Below are 23,772 nucleotides of genomic sequence, written 5' to 3'. Positions count from 1 at the left end.
CATACACAGCAGAGGGTGTCATACACAGCAACAGCAGGGGGTGTCAAACACAGCAGGGGGTGTCATACACAGCAACAGCAGGGGGTGTCATACACAGCAGAGGGTGTCATACACAGCAACAGCAGGGGGTGTCATACACAGCAGGGGGTGTCATACACAGCAGGGGGTGTCATACACAGCAACAGCAAGGGGTGTCATACACAGCAGAGGGTGTCATACACAGCAACAGCAGGGGGTGTCATACACAGCAGGGGGTGTCATACACAACAACAGCAGGGGGTGTCATACACAGCAGAGGGTGTCATACACAGCAACAGCAGGGGGTGTCATACACAGCAGGGGGTGTCATACACAGCAGAGGGTGTCATACACAGCAACAGCAGGGGTGTCATACACAGCAGGGGGTGTCATACACAGCAGGGGGTGTCATACACAGCAACAGCAGGGGGTGTCATACACAGCAGGGGGTGCCATACACAGCACAGGGTGACATACATAGCACGGGGTGTCACACACAGCAGGGGGTGTAATACACAGCAACAGCAGGGGGTGTCATACACAGCAGGGGGTGCCATACACAGCACGGGGTGCCATACACAGCAGGGGGTGTCATACACAGCAACAACAGGGGGTGTCATACACAGCAACAACAGGGGGTGTCATACACAGCAGAGGGTGTCATACACAGCAACAGCAGGGGGTGCCATACACAGCAGGGGGTGTCATACACAGCAGGGGGTGCCATACACAGCAGGGGGTGTCATACACAGCAGGGGGTGCCATACACAGCAGGGGGTGTCATACACAGCAGGGGGTGCCATACACAGAAGGGGGTGCCATACACAGCAGGGGGTGTCATACAACTCCGGTTGCATTTGCATTATTGCAAGGATCACATTGCAAAGCTGCCTGCATGCATACATCATATATCTATAGCCTCCATGCATACATCATATATCTATAGCCTCCGTGAATACATCATATATCTATAGCCTCCATGCATACATCATATATCTATAGCCTGCATGCATACATCATATATCTATAGCCTGCATGCATACATCATATATCTATAGCCTGTGTGCCTACATCATATATCTATAGCCTGCGTGCATCCATCATATATCTATAGCCTGCATGCATACATCATATATCTATAGCCTGCGTGCATATATCATATATCTATAGCCTGTGTGCCTACATCATGTATCTATAGCCTGCATGCATACATCATATATCTATAGCCTGCGTGCAGCTTTGCAATTGCGATCCTTGCTGAATCCAGCCCAATGTGCGCTGTTACCATTTTAAAATACATCACCTCAACATACATCTCCCCCTTTATGACAAATGGGAGTTTCTGGGCGATAACTTTGCAGCCAATTTTGCAATCGCAAGGGACAGCCCCATTTCGTGGGAGTGGCTTGGAAGTTGGACTACACTCTCATTACACACCCAAGAAACAGGGCTGTTTCCTGTGATCGCATACTGGGACAGCTGTTTCAGATGAATCATTTGCACCAGTATAGGGTGGGTAAAGGATTGGCTTGGGGGACATTCCAGCACTGTGCCCATAGGTGCCAGGGTCACGGACTGATGAAGACTGGCGGGCTTGTCAGCAACTGCAGCACCAGCTGCACCACCGGAGGAGTGCTTTCACTGCAGCCATCACTCAGGGTGCTAGTAGACATGGAGTCGGCCCTGGGTGGGTACAAGTCCATATACTAGTGATGATTACGTTGTCTGAGATGGGAAAACAGTGGGTGGGACGGGCTGCCACGTGCAGACGTGCGGATACTCACAATACTCCTCTCGCATTAAAGTAAGTGAGATGCTGCAGCACAGTAACAGGGATACAACTAGTGTCTAGTAATGCATGTCGACCTTGTCGACATTGTGATAGATTCAAATTATTCACCACTACATTGTAGACAGTTATAATGTCGACAGCCAAAATGCTGACACAGATAAAATAATGCTGACTAGTCCTAATGCAGAAATATAGCAAAGTTTCCCAATAAGAGAAGTGCACTGCGTATGTACAAACAGAGGTCATATCAGGATACAGTACGTGTATAACAGGGGGAGACAACCTGTGACCATCCAGCTTACTGTATGTGTAACTACACGCCAGCACGCCTTGCCAGCAGTTTGTGCATGCCCTAAAAACAATCTGTGGCAGTGCATGCTGGTATGTGTAGTTCACAGGGGCTAGACAGCCACAGGTCACGTAAAGAAGTGCACTGAGCATGCACAAACACTGATCCCATCATGTCAGCCGTACAGTCGTCTTCCCCTAAATGTCACATAATAAAAAATCATTGTCACCTCCCTGTTAGAGAACTGTGCAGTAACGCTGGCTATGTGCTGCACCATGAAGTAATTGCTGCGACCATTGTGCTAAGCCCCCGTCACACTAACACTAAGCTCCGTCACTAGGATTGAATTGTACACAGAAACTATTATTGCTCTGCCTTTTAGTAATGTCATCCTGTCCTCCATGCTATCCTTCCAGCCCTGTGTGCCACATGATATGTTTCCACACCCCTGCTTTCCTTCTCCCTAATTCCCCCCTCCCCCCTGGCATCCCTCTACCTCCTCCCCACTCCCCGTTCACTTACCTTGGTGGCACAGCGGTGGTCAGAAGGAGCTCCTCTTTTCTGATTGGTTGGAAGCGGGCCATGCAGTGATGTCACCGCTCAGTGCGCTCCCAGCCTATCAGTGACTAACAGAAGTTGCATCATGTGACTTCATCTATTCAAGGCAGCTGGGAGAGTCTCGGCAGACGGCATAATGCGACCGGAACTGAGAAGGTAAGTATTATGCCACTGCCCCCGGCCCAATACACTTTGCGTTTTGCATCCTGCCATTCTTGAGATTTAATAATTATAATTCCGGGTGGTTTTGGGACTTAAAAACGTCTGAGATTCCAAGATTGGCTTCCCTACCTGTCACAGTAGCGTAAATCCCCTATATACTGTAGCTAGATAAATAAGAGGCAACCAAAGCATGTAAACCTGCCTATATGTTGAGTGATTAACTATGTTTATAAACCTATACTATAATAGTGGACATTTTGGTTGCCAACATTTTGATATCAAAATGTCCAGAGTTAAAATACTTGACCTGCCTATATTTTGAATGTCGACATTTTGACAAGGTCAGAATCAGAGCCGTAACTAGACTTGTTGGTGCCCTGTGCCAGAAAGAATATCGCCCCCCTCATTTTTCAAATAGGGACATAAAGCACCCAAAAAAGGGCCATGGCCTCATGGGGGAGGACCAGGGAAGAGATAGGGGCGGCCAGGAGATGCTGGGGATAAATAGGGACATAATATAGCGCACCTGAGAGAGGGCCATGGCCTCATGGGGAAGGGCCAGGGAAGAGATAGGGGAGGCCAGGAGATGCTGGGGATAAATAGGGACATAATATAGTGCACCTGAGAGAGGGCCATGGCCTCATGGGGAAGGGCCAGGGAAGAGATAGGGGAGGCCAGGAGATGCTGGGGATAAATAGGGACATAATATAGTGCACCTGAGAGAGGGCCATGGCCTCATGGGGAAGGGCCAGGGAAGAGATAGGGGAGGCCAGGAGATGCTGGGGATACATAGGGACATAATATAGTGCACCTGAGAGAGGGCCATGGCCTCATGGGGAAGGGCCAGGGAAGAGATAGGGGAGGCCAGGAGATGCTGGGGATAAATAGGGACATAATATAGTGCACCTGAGAGAGGGCCATGGCCTCATGGGGAAGGGCCAGGGAAGAGATAGGGGAGGCCAGGAGATGCTGGGGATACATAGGGACATAATATAGTGCACCTGAGAGAGGGCCATGGCCTCATGGGGAAGGGCCAGGGAAGAGATAGGGGAGGCCAGGAGATGCCGGGGATAAATAGGGACATAATATAGTGCAACTGAGAGAGGGCCATGGCCTCATGGGGAAGGGCCAGGGAAGAGATAGGGGAGGCCAGGAGATGCTGGGGATAAATAGGGACATAATATAGTGCACCTGAGAGAGGGCCATGGCCTCATGAGGAAGGGCCAGGGAAGAGATAGGGGAGGCCAGGAGATGCTGGGGATGAAATAAGAGGAAGCTACAAGCGAGAATGATAATAAACAGAAATGTGACAGGCCCAAACAGCGCCCCCTGACCTGTGGTGCCCTGTGTGATGGCACCGGCCGCACTACCCTAGCTACGGCCCTGGTCAGAATGTCAACATAAAATATAGACATCTAGGTACAATATAAATGGTATTCTTTGCATTAACACACATTTCAGATAATAATGAAAGTCACTATATGTTCTTTTTGTTGTTTTTTTAGGTTGTGAAAAATATATACGTTATTATTTCACAGCAAAAATTTAATAATCAGTAAATAGTTCAGAACTTAGTCATATTTAAAATGCATTTAAGGCAGGTCTGTAGTTTGGCTGTCAACATTTTCTCCATGTCGGCATTTTAACCTCGCTGGGTCTGTGGGTGTTTTTATTTTTCTCCGGCTGCGCGCAAAGCTGTGGGTGACCACCCACAGCTTGAGCATCAGGCTTGCGACGAGACCCTGGGGTAGGGTCTAGGCTGCCGCAAGACCGAGTGGACTTCCTGCTCTAATAGAGCAGGAAGTCCACTACTGACATCACTAGTGATGTCAGTAACCCCTTCCTAAGGGAACGCCTGCGCTTGTCCGGCCACCCCCAGTACCCGCCCACAAAACGGAGCGAGCTGTCAATCAACATCGACAGCCACCCCGTCTTGTTGCGAGCCCTGGAGCGACTGACTTCAGTAGCTAAGCCGGGCTTGCGCATGCCGAAAGCGGCGCATGCGCAGTCAGAAACATCGGGCAGCGCTCGCGATCGGCTCTGAATCAGGCCCTATGTCCATGTCTACATAATGTACCTGTCGACATTATGGTATCTATATTATGATTGTCTTATATTTATTTATTTATTAATTAACAGTTTCTTATATAGCGCAACATATTCCATTGCACATCATAATTGGAAACATTAATAGAACAAAACTGGGTAATAACAGACAGATATATAGGTAGGAAGGCCCTGCTCGCACTCTATAGGGAAATAGGCATTGATATACAAGGATAGGTGCTATATATTGCATTTTGGTGCAGCCATTGTCTTTATTTTGAATGTCTAAATAATATACCACACCCCGATATTTTAATTACCTCTTGTGTCTACAATATAAGTATCACATCCGTCACAATCCAGCTCAAAACTGTCATCCCTGTATAAATCAATATTTAGGTTGAATTTACTGGTTCCAATGTGTTTCCATTTTAAAGATTCAGAAACAAAAATATAAAGTAGATATACATTTTTAACATTTCAGGAACATTAGGTTTGGTGCCTGTTGTATACAGTATATTGTATATATCTATAATAAATTGTTAGTGGTCCTTTATATAGAGTATGTTCTTACCTCTTATAGACAGTGATCTAGTCTCTGGCTCATCCATAGACTCATGTTTCCATGTTACATGCACTCTGACCTCAGGGTGAATAAATACTTCTGTAGGAATACTACACTCACTGGTGACATCCGCTGTGCAGTCTCTGTGTTCTGTCATTTTATTTTTGGGAACTAATGGAAATTTCTGCATATTATTTTCATAGTGCCAATCTATATGTATATCTTTAGGCCAGAATGCCTGCAGGCTCAGGGAGAACAGAACACGAGAGGAATCAGCCACTGTGATCTTTATAGGATCCGCCATATGGGGCTTAGCTGGGGAAAAGCAGAAGATTGGAGCATTACATTATGCGGTTACTGGTCCTGTGATAACTGAAGAACAGAACATGTACTAATGTTATCATATTTACACATATGTAGTAGCGACTGTTCTCACTAACTGGACCAAGAATAATACCATCACTGTATGATACATCATTATTCAAAATCAATTGTAAAATAGTTTGTATTTTGAGACGTCTTGTTTCACTAATATTAACCCTATTGAGAACCTCTGGGACGAATTGGAGCGACGGGTGCGTTCTAGGCTGACTCGACCTTCCTCAGTGTCGCAGTCGGTCACCGTACATAAGGGCGGAATGGCAGAGCATACCGTCTGCTGCTGTCCAGGAACTTGTGGTCAGTTTGCCAGGAAGGACGTCGGCAGTAATCACTGCACATGGTGGCCATACACAGTACTGATGTCACTAAAATCTCACTGATCTATTTGCTGTCAGCGTCCAATCACTTTTGTCTACATATTGTATATGATACATAAAAGAGAAAGTAGTGAAATTAAGTGATCAGAAGCGAGGACTGCAGCTGTCTTATCCTATTGTCCAGACTAGGGAAAAGCGTTGTATTATACTGTGTCGAAGCCGGATGATTGGCTGAGACCAGATCTTAACTTAATATCGGGCGACGCCATTTTGTGTCGCCCCTGACGACGCCATCTTACGTCTTCAGCATGAAACCATTGTGTGCGACGCTATATGAGATTATTAGCGTTGTGCGTCTGCATTGCTACCGTATACTGTTGAAAGTCCTACCATACCCCATACGCACATTAAATAAAACATAAAATATACAAGACGCACAGCGCACAGTTGCGCTGTTTATCAAAGCACTCTACACATAAACGCACCACGCATATTAGCGACTTTACGCAATATTCTCACACTTACACATACCAAAACTTATAAAAAGGTTCCTCCACATTAAAAGCTAAATATTAGAGGTTTTATTAGCAAATACTTATGTTGTGAAATGTAAGGTATACGATATTTAAGGTATATAAGCTAGTAGACATGTCATGTTTGGTATCATTCTAAACCACTGTTTATTTGCAGATTTCCGGTTCGACCAGCAAGGAAATCGTATCATGCATATGCAAGATATGAACTATATGAAAATAGTGGTTAGAATGTGAAACTGTATGAAGTGGTTTTTAATAGTTTAAACCAGTTCTTCGGCAGGAAAACCACACAAAGCAACATCTGAGGAACTGGGACATACCCCTAGTGATGCTATATGAACTGTCCAATGACCTGCATCGTACCAGAATGTCCAGGAGCAAGACCCTTGGAAATCCTGTTCTGGGAGGGTATGTAGCTTGCATACTGGTTCTAGTACACAGCCATTCTCTTTGGATGACCACAGGCTTATGGACTAATGACTGTATGCTGGGACCAGTGCACACGCGTATGTATTGGGCTGTATCGTATATTCTGTATTTAATTGTTTTTGCGCTAATTGTGCTAGATGAAAGCGTGTAACTTTCTTTTATTGCAATAAGAACTTTTTGTGCTTTGGAACCACAATTATTGTCTGGACAGCGATTATTTCTCTCTAGCAATTTAAGGGTATTCATAATTGTATAGAACTTACCCTTATTTGTTAGCAGGTGGATATTTGGGCATCCTGCTGCTATGCTCTGAGGGGAGAGTATTGTTCATATTCTTGGGTAATGTATGGGATTGAGGCGAGGCAGCTGTAACCGTGCCTGAGATCACAGGTTCTGGGGTCTGACTCATAGCGCCTGATTCATTGCCGCACGCCATGGCGATGTTCACGTAGTTGAGTGATTGTTTTTCTTTGCAACGCCTACGGCGCCTGCATTACACAGAGTGTCCGCACACAGACGCTGCTGCGATCAGGTCAGACGGTATCAGAAAGGTGGCGAAAAAAGTGATGGACGTTCCTGTTCTATGGGGTCGTGGACATGTCGGTGCAAGTGCCTGCGCTCCCAGACGCAAAGGCGCAGGCATAGGAGGCTGTGGTTAGGCGGAGATGACACTGCGTCTGCCGTGGGGCTGCTGCAAGTGTCGATTGTGCGACCGAAGTTGGTGTCTAAGGACGCGCCAATCTGTATTACAACATGTACAAACGCTAAAAGCGGGCAGTCCAGGCCGAGAATCCATGGGGAGGTGGGAACCCCCCAAGAAACCCCCCTCCCCTCTCTTGGGTACCCCAGGCCTGGGGCTATCTCCCGCATCACTGGCCGGGGGATGCAGGGTTCATAAGGTTAATGTGCGGCATTACACCCTCGCTAGTGGTGCCAGCTGGACCTAATAACATGGGGTACACCCCCACGCCAATTCTTCCCCATATTTTTATCACCAGCGTCAGACCCAAGAGCCTGGTGTTGGTTCATTAAACACAGGGGGACCCCTAAGTTTTTTGTCTCCCGTCATTTTTGAACCAGTGCTGGTTATACCTGGGGGGAACCTCACAGCATTTTTTTTTATTTTTGTATTAACCCTTTATTTCCTTTATAACTGTCAGAAACATGCACGGATTACACTAATCTGAGTATGTTTCTATTAAACACTCTGGGCCTGATTCAGAGCCGCTCGCAAGCGGCCGCTCGTTCGCTCCGAGCGATGTTCGCACATCTGCGCATGCAAATGGGTTTTAGTACGCATGCGCGAACCAGTCATTGCGGTCAAAAATCGTGTGCTCGCAAAATAGCGAATGCCTGCTAATTTGAGTGACAGGAGGAGGCGTTTGTGGGTGGTAACAGGGGAAGGTGCTTGAAAACGGGGAGTGGAGATCCGCACGCAGGCGTGCCAAACGGTCAAAACGGGCGTTTAATGGGTGTGCATAATTAACATAGCAGCGTCATCGACCACGTCAGTTGGTTGTCTTTTAGCCAGAACTGCTCGCATGATTGCGGTAGGAAAATCCAACCACAAGCACTGCGAGCAGTTCAGACGCCTTTCGATGTACTCGATTAATCTAATAAATAGCGGAGATGACGTATGATGCGAACGGCCAGGGGGCGTTTTTACCAAAATAGTGAGCGCATGTTTCGTTCGCTCGTTCAGACATAGAGGCGTCAACCGACCGCAAAGAGCGAGCGCTTAATTTAAATAGCCAGACCCTTTTTCTGAACGAGCGGCCGCAAATAGCGTCCGGCTCTGAATCAGGCCCTCTGCTAAAGGGGAGGGGAGGGGCGGGGGGGGAGGTCTATTTTAAACTTCTATTTTGGACCGAGTTTGCTTAATTTACACCCGTGTTTTGCAATCATGATTCTTGGCCGATGGTGTATTTATTTCTATTTGTGAGTTCTCCCGTGTCTGCGGAGAGTTTCATAGTTTCACACCCGTGTTTCCCTTTAGTAAATCTCCGTGTTTGAAAAAATGGCCAATCACACCTGTGAATGCAATCTCGGACCAACACAATTGTTAGTAAATTCACACCTTAGGCCCAGCAGTGAGATAACTGGAACTGGAGTGAAGGATCGTTCGGAATAGTCCATGACTCCACTAGGATTAATTGCATTTTACATTGATATCTATCCCCGGTGAAATGTGAAAGGTACAAATGATTAGAGCACTCACCCAGGACATTGAGTGTCCCTGTGCCTTTCTCTATAGGTGTCACCAGAGAGGGATGGTCCACCTGACAGATGTATTCTGCCCCCTGGTGGACAGTTACAGTGGGGACGATGGTCAGCGAGGCTGTGTAGCTATACGTGTTATCTGTATCTCTATGTGACTGGATGTTTGGAATATACACAGCATCAGCCTCCTCACATAGCTCCTGGTCTTTCCTCCTCAGCCACGTCACAGTGACAGCATCCGGGAAATACTCCGAGATATTACACTGCAGGGTGACTGGGGCGTTGTGAATGAATCTGGGTGTCTGTATCTCTTCCACTATAGGAATCCATGGGTACTCTGTAATACACCACATGCAGGACGTTACATACATTAATAACATTTTACAGCCAATACATTGTGCTCTATAGACATTTAAATATGTTTACTTAATCTAGACAAGGGGTGGGCAAATTTCATCCGGCCCCTTTCCTAATGCCTCTCTGCATTATGTGGCTGTCACGGCCAGGGTTTCTCGGCATGGTAGTCACCGGGTATTACCTGTGAGGTAGTTATGGCGGGGGGTCTCTGGCAGCGGTGCTGGTGTTTGGCGAGGGGCATTGGCTGCGCGTGGTTCTATGCGGGCACATTGTCACTAGGCCAGGCGAGGTCTGGCGGTGTTTCCGTTCCGTTGGCATGATCCCAGCTGTCCAATCCTGGTAGGTCATGTGCTCATTCCAGCCAGTCACAGCGTGGCACTGAGTATTTAGGAAGGTCCAGAGCCTTCCTTCCTTTGCCTGTGCAACGTGTTTCTCAGCTGCGGCTGAGAGAGAGTACCTGTGCCTTACCTGCCTGCTTGTATATGCTCCTAGCCTGAACCTTGCCTACTCCAACCGCTGGACTTAACCTGCACCCTCCATATACCTTCTTACCTGCCTGAGTACCTGAACCTGCTGTTCCCTGCACCTTGCTTCATTTCACTCCCAGCTGGACTTCATTACCTCTGCTTGCATCAGTTACAGCTCACCATACTTGTATACTGGACTGTACCTGCCTGTCACTATCTGGACATTTCCTATTAACCCCCACTACAGTTATCAAGTGCACTTCAGTGCTATACCTGGACTTTTTCATTTGCCATTCCCATGTCTTCTAAGTCACTTATTAAAAACTCCACTTTTTCATTTAAGTCTGCTTCTGTGTCTGCTCCTATCACCACCCCGGGTCCACAACAAATTCAGAACCTCACAATGGCCCACTGAGCATGGGCAGGCTGGGATGGGTGCAGGGAGGCAGATGCCTGTTGCCATAGTGCGGCAGTGTAGCCATTTTGTTCTCAGTCACAGACTTGTACTGTTCAAGTGTGGCCCCGCCCCCTGGCTTTCTCTATTGGCTGCATCCCTCAGCTTCAGGGTGAAGACTGGCTTCCTCCAAGCTCTGCAGCACCACAGCACAGTAATTCTCTGTGTGACCACTTAAAACATAGGGGTCTAGTTACTAAGCAGTGTTAGGAGACAGAGTGAAAAGTGATAAGAAAGTGATAAGGTGCCAGCCAATCAGCTCCCAACTGTCATCTCACAGGCTGTGTTTGAAAAATGACAGTTGGGAGCTGATTGGCTGGCACCTTATCACTTTCTTATCACTTTTTACTCTGTCTCCTAACACTGCTTAGTAACTAGACCCCATAATCTCTGGCAGCTGTTTGAATTTGTAGATTGCACTGGCACTTCCCCATTTCTAATATTCTTAGAGCTAATTTTATGGTTATCAGTATTATTTATCAGCCTCACAGCCCCCTTTGTCTCACCTGGGTTGGGTATGGTACAGAGGCGTAATGTCAACATTCATCATGAGAATGTCGACATGGTCATGATGTTGCATCCATCATGTAGACAGTGATGGAATATCAACATATTGTCCCTGGTGACCCAGAGTTGAGTTACCAGCTACCGACAACTTCAGCGGCATCTTCCAGGTCCCGATGGTATTGTGACCATCATTTCCATGTCAGACCTCTGGCGTTTGGAGGAGTATTTCTCCCCTAACCCTAACATTCCTTCCCCCCCCCCCCGCAGCCTAACCCTCCCCCTAATGCCTAACCTTCCCCCGCAGCCTAACCCCAACCTTCCCCCGCAGCCTAACCCTCCCCCTAATTTGGGGTGGGACGTCTCTCCCACAGTGCCGAGCGCAAGGAGCTGTCAGACGGCAGCGGGCACAGGAGCCCACTTACTCAGTTAAGTAAAGTGTTGTGTGTGTCTGTGTGTAATTATGTCTTAGGGGCACTACTACTGTGGGCATTGTGTATAAGGGGCAGTACTGTGGGTATTTTGTATAAGGGACACTACTATGGGCATTGTGTATAAGGAATCAGTATGATATACCGCCGGCCGCATGTCAAATCCCGACAGTGGAAGCCCGGCAGGAGTGAAGATCCCGAAGCTAAAAAAGGTAAATACAACTAACCCTATTCTACCCCCTAACCCTGACCCTCCTTTAGGGGTGCCTAACCCTAATCTCCCCCCCAAGTGCCTAACCCTAACCCCCCCAAGTGCCTAACCCTAACCTCCCCCCCAAGTGCCTAACCCTACCCCCCCCCAAGTGCCTAAACCTACCCCCCCCCAAGTGCCTAACCCTAACCCCCCCAAGTGCCTAACCCTAACCTCCCCCCCAAGTGCCTAAACCTACCCCCCCCAAGTGCCTAACCCTAACCTCCCCTTCCCCACAGCCTAAACCTAAGTCTCCCGGGGGGGGGGGGTGCCTAACCCTAACCCGCCCTTCCCCTAGCCTAACCCTAACCCTGCCGGGGGGCTGTCTGACCCCAAGTCCCCCTCGGGAGCCCCTAACCTAACCCTTCCCCCCACGGCCCATACCATTTTTTTTAACCCTTTATTTACTTTCTTTGACCAAAGAAGCCTGCACAGATCAGTGATCTGTGCAGGCTTCTCCTAATCTGGCCTGCCTCATGCAGGTTTATTATTTGGGCAGGTTTGCTATTGGTTTTTGGTAGTTTTACAAACTGACCATTTGTAAATCTCCGGTTTCTACTGTCGTCTATGTAAAAATATTGATTGTTGGTCCGATGTTCTAAAGTGGGATTTTTGGTCAATTTCGCGTCAGTTTTAAATCTTGTAAATCTCTGATTTTCCCACTAGATGGCAAATGGCACAAAAATGCAAAAATCAGCCAAAATCTTCCTTTAGTAAATGAACCCCTAGGTGTTACTGTATATATGGACTGTTCATGCTAAATATGGCCATACAGCAATTAAGTTATATCGGTGGCTGATTTGTGTGGCCTAGTGCATGTACAGTATTTAGGTGCAACTGTCATTACTGTGCACAATAACCCCCCCCTCTGTGCATTATAGTTATGTTCTGAAGATACTGAGCTATAGTTTATTTGCTTTTTTATATGTGTTGGTTTATATGGACAAAACATATTAATGCAGATCATTTATTAGAAGTATCAGGATACACATAGTGATATAGAAGTAATTGGGGAAGAATTGGTTTTACTCTGATATGGTGTAATAAGACCCTCAAAATCAGGAACACTTTCAAAGCTTTTAAGAGATCTCATCCCACAGAACTCAGCAATGAGTGGTGTTTAGCCACAATGCTACGTGTGCTGTAGAGCTGTAGTGATCTCTTCAGGGCCGGATTGAGGGCCACACGGGCCTGGAGTTGAAAATGACCAAGGGCCTATTATGAGAAGCAGGGGAGGCGTGACCAGTGCTGTGTGGGTGTGGCCAGTGCCATGTGGGCGTGTACACCTCTATATACTCAGCCCCAATGTCCCCTCTAATTATGTAAAAGAAAAAAAATGCCTCATTTTGTGAGGTAAATAGAAATACACTTTTATTACTATATGATTTATGGCTGGCAGTGTGGAGAGCAGATGGCCAGTCAACATCATGTTGTCATGTTGATGGGCCTATTTTTATGTGGAGGCCTGGAGCTGTAGCTCCATCCGCCCCATTGTTAATCTGGCCCTGGATCTCTTCCATTGTTAGGTAATGTACACACATACAGAACCCCATACTGTATCCTCCTCTCACCTTTGTCCCTGACTGACAGCTCTTTGTATCCAGGTGTGCCCAGTGATTCATGCTCCCAGTTGGCCAATACTATGAATCTGGGATCCCTGAGGAGAGCCTCGGGAATTCGCACCTCACTAGAGACATTAGAGGTCCCATCAGGATTATCTGTAAGTGACTCAGAGGATGAAATCTTTTCTTGAGACTCCCCAATACCACACGTCCAGCTGATCCCGATTTTCCTGGGACAGAATTTCTCCAGGGACAGAACGTACTTCATCTCTCCAGGGACAAACACACTCCGGGACACCGGCTGTAACAGTTGTGGTTTTCCTGAAAAAGTGTAAAATAGTGTTAGTGTATTACAGCAAATATTAGACTATGGGTGGGATTGTACTAGGAATGCAATCTGGAATGCCGTATACAGTATGCCACCCATTATCGGGTACATACTGGCGATAACATCGACAGTATTTTCCTTATAAAATCTCTCCCCCTGTTAAGAGCTGAACTTTGCAATAGAGGGATGTCCGGGTTTATGACCCAGAGGTCCCAGGCATTGCACAGAAGGACATGCACACTGTGGGGGACCTTATCACTTTTCACTCTGGGGGTCATTCAGACCCGCTCCCGAGGGATGGTCCCTCGCAAGCGGGTCGATGTTGGGCGAATGCGCACGGCGGAGGGAGCTCTGTCGTGCGCATGCGCGAGACCCGGCGAGCGACGAGAAATACGTCGCTCGGGGTCTCGCACCAAAGGGGGCATGCTGTCGATGGTGAGTGACAGCACACCCCCTTTGGTGGGTGTGCCGGGGGCATGGCTGCCAGACGGAGGCGTTCCCATGGGAACGCCTACCGTCTGAGTCCGGCCCCACTGACATCAGTAATGATGTCAGTGGGAGTGACTTTGGCTCTGATAGAGCCAAAATCACTCCTGAGCTTGCGGAAGCGAGACCCTACCGTAGGGTCTCGTCGCAAGCCCGATGGTCACGATGGTCTTTGACCATCGCGACCACCATCATGGACGTTCGCATAAGCTGTGGGTGGTAACCCACAGCTATGAGAGCGTCCAAAAGGCCGCTCCACATTTAAATAGGACAGCCCTGATTCAGAGCGAGCGCTCTGGTCAGAGCGTTCAGCTCTGAATCAGGCCCTCTGTCTCCTAACACTGCTTAGTAACTAGACCAAGTTTGAACCAAACATTATCCTGTGAAAAGATTCCCAAGTGTAGACAATAGAACATTAAGCAAATAAAGTGTTGCAGGTACTGACAGAGGAGCAAATCTGTGCCCTGATCCTGATCCGTCTGTTAGTGAATGTGGAAGTACCAAACTTTCTTAGTGTTGGAGAAATACAAGAAGGGAAAACACTGGTGATATATGGGGCATCAGATATAAATAATGGTTAATTTAGTGTTCATTCTAGCACCCTGCACCTGTCACAACACGTGCAGTTCCCCTTTCCTGCCTGGGGTGTCGCTCTATGCTCTGGTGCTTCTAGCACACTCAGTTAATCCAACAAACTTTTGATATATCAAGACCAGAGTGTGCTAAAAGCACCAGAGCAGAGAACGACGCCCCAGGCAGGAAAGAGGAACTGCGCAGGATGAGACAGGTGCAGGGTGCTAGAGTGAAGACTAGTTAATTGCTTCCGATACTGTTACCCTCCGCTAATATTTTAGGAAAATGATTCTTACTAGATAAAACACTGAAGGACTGGAGAGTATTATCAGACAGAGTAATGATGATAAATCTTACCATAAATAGCTTTACAGCGAAATGTCTTCTCTTCACTCCTCTGACCAGCGATAAACCTACAAATGAGAGCCACATCTTTGTGTATCTCCATATAGGGTATAAACCTCAGGGAAGAGGAGTACTGAAGCCCCTCTTTCTGGGATATGATTACATAGGATGTCTCCAGGAGCTTCTCCTTCTCTCCTGCGTCTACTGGCTGAGACTGTGGGATCTCACGGACCTGCCCTGCTCTCTTCTCCAGCCATGTCACACGTATGTCCCCTGTGCAGTCGGTAGCCGTACAGCACAGGGTGGCTTCCTCTCCATGGAGCAGCTGAGATGGACCCTCAATGTCCTTTACCATGAACGCCTCCATCACTGATGAAATGATTAATAACATGCTCAGTCAGTGACTCCAATAACAGCCAATAAAATACACTTCAAAGTCACTTTTACTTTATTCTACTTTTTCATCTAACGATCAGGGTATTACCTTTTCTCCTGTCCTTCCGTTGTTTCCACCAAAAGAAGATGCCAAACATCACTGCAGATATCAACAGTATCACAATGACACAAGCCACAATAGTGCCCGTTTCAGACGTTTCATCTGCAGGAAATAAATAAGACAACGGTGCATGTGAGCAGAGGGTGAGGTTCTCCTACACATCCATCATCTTCTCCTATAGCTTCTTATCACACAGGGTTCCACTGCTGCAATCAGCCCAAAATGATACAACACACACACTGAGCACCAGGAGCGGATAACACTTCCTACCCTCATAGACCAGCTGGAAGTTCTCCTGAAGAGGCTCCTGGAGAGAGGCATGCTGGATCCTGCAGGAGACGGTTCTATTCCGGTGCTCATCGGTCGGTGTAATTATCATTGTGCTATTTACCCAGTAGGTGCCGTCTCTGTCCAGTTGCGGTTTACCCATCATTTGTTTTTTCGGCACCTCTTCATCTACGAGCCAATGGATGGCAATGTCTGGAGGAAAGAATCCAGTGACCTTACAGTACAGGGTGTTCTTCCTATTTCTCCGGACAGCCTTGTTTGGTATCAGTATAACTGGTGTAGCTGTAAGGAGAATAGATACAATTGGTTAGTCTGCATTTAAAGTGTCTTGGCTTAATGTGTAATCTCTCCCTTCTCCCTACACTAGTACTGATGTGGGGATCATTTTCCTGAATGCCCTCCTGTTTGCACAATGCAGCGAGACGTCTGTACTTTTAGGAGCAAGGTCTCTGTTCAACTTAACTACAAGGATCACTAAAACCCCTTTTACACTGACATAAAAATCCCGGGTTGATGTATGTGAACGCGTATCAACCTGGGATTTTTGTCCGGGTAAATGGATCCACCAGAGACCCAGGGATCGTGCCACAAGCTGCCCGGTTGGCCAGCTTCAGTGGTGCTTGGAGATGACATCATCTCCAAGTTTCCCCTGGAACCAGGGCGGGAATGGAGCAGTGCACCCCACCCACTCTCCCTGCCTCCGGACCAATGCGGAGTGAGGTAAGAGGGTTGTGGAGTGCTGACCTGGCTCTGGTGTGCACGGTGCCGACCCGGGCATAGCCATGGTCGGCACCTTGGCGTAAAATGGGTATTAGTGCTGGGGGACCCAACACAGGTGACATCCGGTACCGATAGGATGGTCACGGTACAAGTTGAGTAGGAATTTAACTGTTACTCGGCCTTGCGTGGATTACTCCTTCTGGCAGGATTACAAATGAAAGGTGGAAGCGAGAAAGCCTCATTGGATCCCAATTATACAGTGCAACGGAATAAGTAACTGATAATAAATAAATGTTGGTGCATTTCCACAACAAACATTTGTAGGAAAAAAAACAATCCTCCAGGGGCTGGTTTTGCCTTTTATATCATTTAAAACATCGACCAGACTCGCTGGGAACGCACTGATGCCTGCAAAACGCAGGCTATTCCATTTACCTCGAGGTGTTTACCTTGTTTTGTTTACGTGAGATGACTTCTTTCTTGGTGATTTGGGCAATTGCTTGTCCGCCTTCTGTGAATCTAGGGTTTGCGTTCCCCTTACAGTAATGGGGTGAAAGGAAGACTTGTTATTACAGTACCGTCTCCATGCCCCTGGGTCACCCCCTCTGCTGTCACCCACAGCTGGTCACAAACCTCTCATCATGTATAAGCCGGACTGGAATATAGCAGCTTTTTTTCAGCCCACCTGATCTGGGCCCAGGGCACTATGAATAATCTCCTCTATCTATATCACTGTTTACTGTACTAAATGCCTATCACACAGGTCACTCCTTCACTGGATAACACAGAAGCAGATAACAACTTTATACCTTTATATAGTACCGGTAACTTGTCCTACAGCACTGCACAATCAGAGGCACTGACTGAGCGTATGAGGATAACAACACTGATATATAGTACCAGTAACTTGTCCTACAGCACTGCACAATCAGAGGCACTGACTGAGCGTATGAGGATAATAACACTGATATATAGTACCAGTAACTTGTCCTACAGCACTGCACAATCAGAGGCACTGACTGAGCGTATGAGGATAACAACACTGATATATAGTACCGGTAACTTGTCCTACAGCACTGCACAATCAGAGGCACTGACTGAGCGTATGAGGATAACAACACTGATATATAGTACCGGTAACTTGTCCTACAGCACTGCACAATCAGAGGCACTGACTGAGCGTATGAGGATAACAACACTGATATATAGTACCGGTAACTTGTCCTACAGCACTGCACAATCAGAGGCACTGACTGAGCGTATGAGGATAACAACACTGATATATAGTACCGGTAACTTGTCCTACAGCACTGCACAATCAGAGGCACTGACTGAGCGTATGAGGATAACAACACTGATATATAGTACCGGTAACTTGTCCTACAGCACTGCACAATCAGAGGCACTGACTGAGCGTATGAGGATAACAACACTGATATATAGTACCAGTAACTTGTCCTACAGCACTGCACAATCAGAGGCACTGACTGAGCGTATGAGGATAACAACACTGATATATAGTACCAGTAACTTGTCCTACAGCACTGCACAATCAGAGGCACTGACTGAGCGTATGAGGATAACAACACTGATATATAGTACCGGTAACTTGTCCTACAGCACTGCACAATCAGAGGCACTGACTGAGCGTATGAGGATAACAACACTGATATATAGTACCGGTAACTTGTCCTACAGCACTGCACAATCAGAGGCACTGACTGAGCGTATGAGGATAACAACACTGATATATAGTACCGGTAACTTGTCCTACAGCACTGCACAATCAGAGGCACTGACTGAGCGTATGAGGATAACAACACTGATATATAGTACCGGTAACTTGTCCTACAGCACTGCACAATCAGAGGCACTGACTGAGCGTATGAGGATAACAACACTGATATATAGTACCGGTAACTTGTCCTACAGCACTGCACAATCAGAGGCACTGACTGAGCGTATGAGGATAATAACACTGATATATAGTACCAGTAACTTGTCCTACAGCACTGCACAATCAGAGGCACTGACTGAGCGTATGAGGATAACAACACTGATATATAGTACCAGTAACTTGTCCTACAGCACTGCACAATCAGAGGCACTGACTGAGCGTATGAGGATAACTACACTGATATATAGTACCAGTAACTTGTCCTACAGCACTGCACAATCAGAGGCACTGACTGAGCGTATGAGGATAACTACACTGATATATAGTACCGGTAACTTGTCCTACAGCACTGCACAATCAGAGGCACTGACTGAGCGTATGAGGATAATAACACTGATATATAGTACCAGTAACTTGTCCTACAGCACTGCACAATCAGAGGCACTGACTGAGCGTATGAGGATAACAACACTGATATATAGTACCGGTAACTTGTCCTACAGCACTGCACAATCAGAGGCACTGACTGAGCGTATGAGGATAACAACACTGATATATAGTACCGGTAACTTGTCCTACAGCACTGCACAATCAGAGGCACTGACTGAGCGTATGAGGATAATAACACTGATATATAGTACCAGTAACTTGTCCTACAGCACTGCACAATCAGAGGCACTGACTGAGCGTATGAGGATAATAACACTGATATATAGTACCAGTAACTTGTCCTACAGCACTGCACAATCAGAGGCACTGACTGAGCGTATGAGGATAACAACACTGATATATAGTACCAGTAACTTGTCCTACAGCACTGCACAATCAGAGGCACTGACTGAGCGTATGAGGATAACTACACTGATATATAGTACCGGTAACTTGTCCTACAGCACTGCACAATCAGAGGCACTGACTGAGCGTATGAGGATAATAACACTGATATATAGTACCAGTAACTTGTCCTACAGCACTGCACAATCAGAGGCACTGGCTGAGCGCAGGCCCGGATTTCCCACAAGGTAACCTAGGCGCTCCGGAGCTTGCGGTTGAAAACCTCAACCGCAGGCTCCGACTCGCAAATTCGATGGTCGCGATGGTCTCGACCATCGCGACCATCACAATGCACGCTCGTATAGCCTGTGGGTGGTGACCCACAGCTATACGAGCGTCCAGGAGGACGCTCCATGAAAATGGAGCCCGGCCCTCATTCAGAGCGTGCGCTCTGCTCAGAGCGTACGGCTCTGAATGAGGGCCTTAGTGGCATGTGCCTATTTCTCACCAGCGACAAAACACAAAACCCTGGCAGTGTTCTCCCCAGGCTGTTTTCTGCGGGCGCATCGCCAGGCAGAAACAGCCTACCGCCCGGCACTTTTCCCCGCCGACCCCCCGCTGTGGAACGCTGACCTCTGAAGTGACCGGAGGCTAAAGAAGCCTCCGATCGCTTCAGAGGCCAGCGTTCCCAGTGATGCACTGTGCGGGTGACGTCATGACGTCAACCGCGACGTGAGGAAACTGCCCCGTGCACCTGCTGGATCTTGTTAGATCCAGTCAGCGCGAGGCAACGGGAGTGGGAGCGTGAGCAGCGAGCGGCCAGCAAGTAAAGATAAGTTCTGGGCTGGGGCCAGTCTGGGGGCACTGCATAAGGGACCAACCTGGGGGCACTGCATAAGGGACCAACCTGGGGGCACTGCATAAGGGACCAACCTCTGGGCACTGCATAAGGGACACTTTAAACCTGGGGGCACTGCATAAGGGACCAGCCTGGGGGCACCGCATAAGGGGCCAGCCTGGGGGCACCGCATAAGGGGCCAGCCTGGGGGCACCGCATAAGGGGCCAGCCTGGGGGCACTGCATAAGGGGCCAGCCTGGGGGCACTGCATAAGGGACACTTTAAACCTGGGGGCACTGCATAAGGGACACTTTAAACCTGGGGGCACTGCATATGGGACCAGCCTGGGGGCACTGCATAAGGGACACTATTTAAGCCTGGGGGCACTACATAGGGGCACTACTTCAGCCAGGGGGCACTCATAAGGGCAAAGCTAAACTACAGGGGCAATGCATAAAGGGGAAAACTATAGGGGGCACTGTATAATGGGCACTTCTGACTGAGAGCCAGTGGGGGAGCAGCCTGAAACCTGTCAGGAGGGGCGCCAAGAGGGGGGGAGCAGGTACAGTTTACCCGGGCTTCCAGAGGGGCCTGGCGGGGGCCCGGGTCCGGCGCCGCCCCCCCTCACTTTCTCCCTCCCTCTGCAGCAGCCCAGCACACAGCTAAGCAGCAGCCACAGCAATCTCCTATGAAGGGGGGAGCGATCACACTGATCGCGCCCCCCTCTGGCTTTGCGCCGGGCTTAGGGGCTCTAAGCGCCCCCTCCACAGCGCGCAGCGCTGCAAAACAAACTTTTTTTTTTCAAGGGGTTGTGGCCACTCCTCCCGCGATTAGGCCACACCCCCTCTTTACCGGGGCCCGGCATGGCTCTCTATGCCCCTGCCTGTCGGGCTGGTTTGGTAAGGGAGATACCCCTTTTTCCAGCGCGCGCCTAATTGCGAAGGCCCCCACCCGGCTAATTTTGGATGTCACCGGCTGGAAAAAATTTCTGGGGAGAACATCTAGTTGAAAAGGGGCTCATGCCACTGGGTCTGCGAGTGGTTAGATTCCATTCAGTGTTTGTAACAAACTGATTACAGATGGAGGCTTTAGGCAGCGAGGTTACTGTCTTAGATGAAGAAAATACCAAATTAACGTCTAAAAAAAATTTTTTCGGAATAAAAATAAACGGAAAGACAAGGAAATAAAAAGATTTGAAACAGTGTAAAACAATATGTATGGTATGTCCAAATAATACAGTTGTGCCTAGAAAAAGTGTTCTAGGACTTTGGCTGTACCTTCTAGACATAAAGTACTTTGAAACAAAGGCCCTGATTCAGAGACGGAAGCTCTGAAAGAGCGCTCGCTCTGGATCTGGGCGTTTTTTGTTTTTTTTTGTGCGGCCTCATGGCCGTTCGCATAGCTGTGGGTGACCACCCACAGCTATTGCGAGCGGCCAGGTTGATGGTCGCGATGGTCAAGACCATCGTGACCATCGGGCTTGCGACGAGACCCTTGTGGGAGGGTCTCGTGGCCGCAAGCCCCAGAGAGCTTCTGGCTCTAATAGAGCTGGAAGCTCTCCCACTGACATCACTGGTGATGTCAGTGGGGCCACCCACAAACGGCAGACGTTCCTTCGGGAATGCCTCAGTTTGGGCAACCACCTCCCCTGCCCGCCTACCAAACGGGGCGAGCTGTAAATCACCATCGACAACTCGCCCCCTTTGGTGCGAGACCCGGAGCGACGGAGCACCCGTCGCTAGTCGGGTCTCGCGCATGCGCACGACGGAGCCGGCTCCGTCGTGTGCATGCCCAGTGGGCAAACATCGACCCGGTTGCGAGCACTCAGCGTTTGCGACCAGGTCTGAATCAGGCCCAAAGTTCTGTGACCTGCAGAGTCTCACGCAGTTTATACCACTTGTTTATGCTCCATTTTATCAGTCCTTGAAATCTGAAGAAAGTCGAGAAACACTAGAACTTGAAAACATTGATGAGGAGTTGGATATAAAATTTTGGATACGATTACAGTAATAATAATATTATAAACTCATTACCCATTGACTTTATATACAGAATTTTTCAATTTAAATATTTTGTATTGGTAATCTATATTAATTAGTATTTTATGTGTTATTTCATTATTCACAATAATGCGACTGGTACAGGTGTGTCCACATACATCTAGCCTCCTTGCTAGAACAGACCTGCTAGTCACACCATGCCGTGGCGCGACTTGGTAGCGCAGAGCGTCTTTTTGTATGATGTTTTCCCTTAAAATGTGTCTAATTCACACAACGATTCATATGGGACGCACAGGCAGCTTCTGCTGATTAAAATGATATGCGGCATTGCCTATATTCTGTGTGCGACTGTGGGCGTATCTGCATGCAAAATGCTACATTACCGTGTCAGCGGCTGTAATGTAGCGCTTCACATGCAGACACATCCACAATCGCACACAGACTATAGGCAATGCCGCATATCATTTTAATCAGCAGAAGCTGCCTGTGCGTCCTATTCGCATCACTTTACGAATGATGCATTTTATGGGAAAAAGTCGCACGGAAAGACAAACGGCACGACCGAGACGCACAGCACTCACGTGTTATGTGTAGCACGACTTGTAGCGCACGGAGGATAGATGTATGTGGACACATTATTAAATGTTACTGTCCTATTATCTAGTTTAAATTCCAATTCAAATAAATACAATTAGGCACCAACTTTCCACAGGAAACTTCTTCCTATAACTTGTTGTCCTGCTAAAATTTTATTTTGTGGCATGTACCCTTTTCCACTGAGCCCCTCCGTAGTGACTATAGTTTCTGTCCCAATACTGAAGTTATTCCTTTTCTGACTATATAAAAAGAGTGACCTTGGTTTCAGAAGTCATTCTCTCTGAGGCTGCTCGGACTCCATTATCTGATCTCCCATCTTATCTTCCGCAGATAATTTGTGATCTTTGGCCATGAAATAATTATTTACTAATACTTCCCAGTCCCCTCACATCGTCACCATTCCTATATGGGTGTGCAGGTGAGAAGACCTTTAAGCTGCTCTACTTACATCCGTGGATTCACACAAAGTGAATTGCCCACTGATTTCAGTGACCGCCCAACATAACTGAATTGCTTTGCTTTTCCATTTGATCTTTTTGTCCTGTACTGTGATATCCTACCAATAAGAACATCTTTGCATGTACATGTGGTAGTATCACACACATGTTAAGGAGAGCTCATGTGCTGCCCCATGTTGGCATAGCCATGTGTGGTGCTCTTTATTAGTAGTAAACTTTATATATGTGCTTTACCCCTCTTTTCTTCCCCCTGCTGTGGCTGTAAGGAAGCCATAGGGAGCCAGAGACTGACAGCTTAGTCAACAGAAATTACTTTGGACCTGCTCATGCTGCAGGCATGAAGGTCCTGGGGGCACATGACTAAGGTTATAAAAAGGACTGGACACTGACTGTGAGAGGGAGGGATGGCCATCGGTCGGTAACCATTAATGGTACCATGGGTGGTTATCATCGATGGTATAAGACCATTCAAAAGGGAAACCATTGATGGTTTCAACCACCAATGATCATCCCTGCTCTTTGACATACTGGGCTGCTGACCAATCAGAACCGAGGATCAGGGCTTCAGAGGTGCATCAGGTGGCGGAGCTAGGGTTGATGTCCTTGCATGAAGTTAGGAAAAAAAAAAAATCAG

The 23,772-nt window shown here is 47.7% G+C and overlaps 1 protein-coding gene across 1 annotated transcript in view; it reads right to left on the bottom strand.

Annotated features, from left to right (window-relative positions):
• LOC148506368 (uncharacterized) overlaps positions 1-23,772 on the bottom strand; it is an 87,118-nt gene that overhangs the window by 43,000 nt on the left and 20,346 nt on the right. Inside the window, exons 3-8 of the mRNA XM_088446917.1 lie at positions 15,837-16,136; positions 15,555-15,668; positions 15,083-15,439; positions 13,348-13,659; positions 9,312-9,650; positions 5,440-5,745 (exon numbers count right to left, since the gene is read on the bottom strand). Coding sequence (XP_088303043.1) covers positions 5,440-5,745; positions 9,312-9,650; positions 13,348-13,659; positions 15,083-15,439; positions 15,555-15,668; positions 15,837-16,136 — 1,728 coding nt within the window. The remainder of the gene's footprint in view (positions 1-5,439; positions 5,746-9,311; positions 9,651-13,347; positions 13,660-15,082; positions 15,440-15,554; positions 15,669-15,836; positions 16,137-23,772) is intronic.

This window comes from Taudactylus pleione, unplaced genomic scaffold (genome assembly GCF_031769625.1).
Source record: "Taudactylus pleione unplaced genomic scaffold, aTauple2 ptg000407l, whole genome shotgun sequence".
NCBI classification, from domain to species: Eukaryota; Metazoa; Chordata; class Amphibia; order Anura; family Myobatrachidae; genus Taudactylus; species Taudactylus pleione.
Note: the sequence above shows the minus strand (reverse complement) of the source record. Positions and strands in the feature narration are given on the sequence as shown.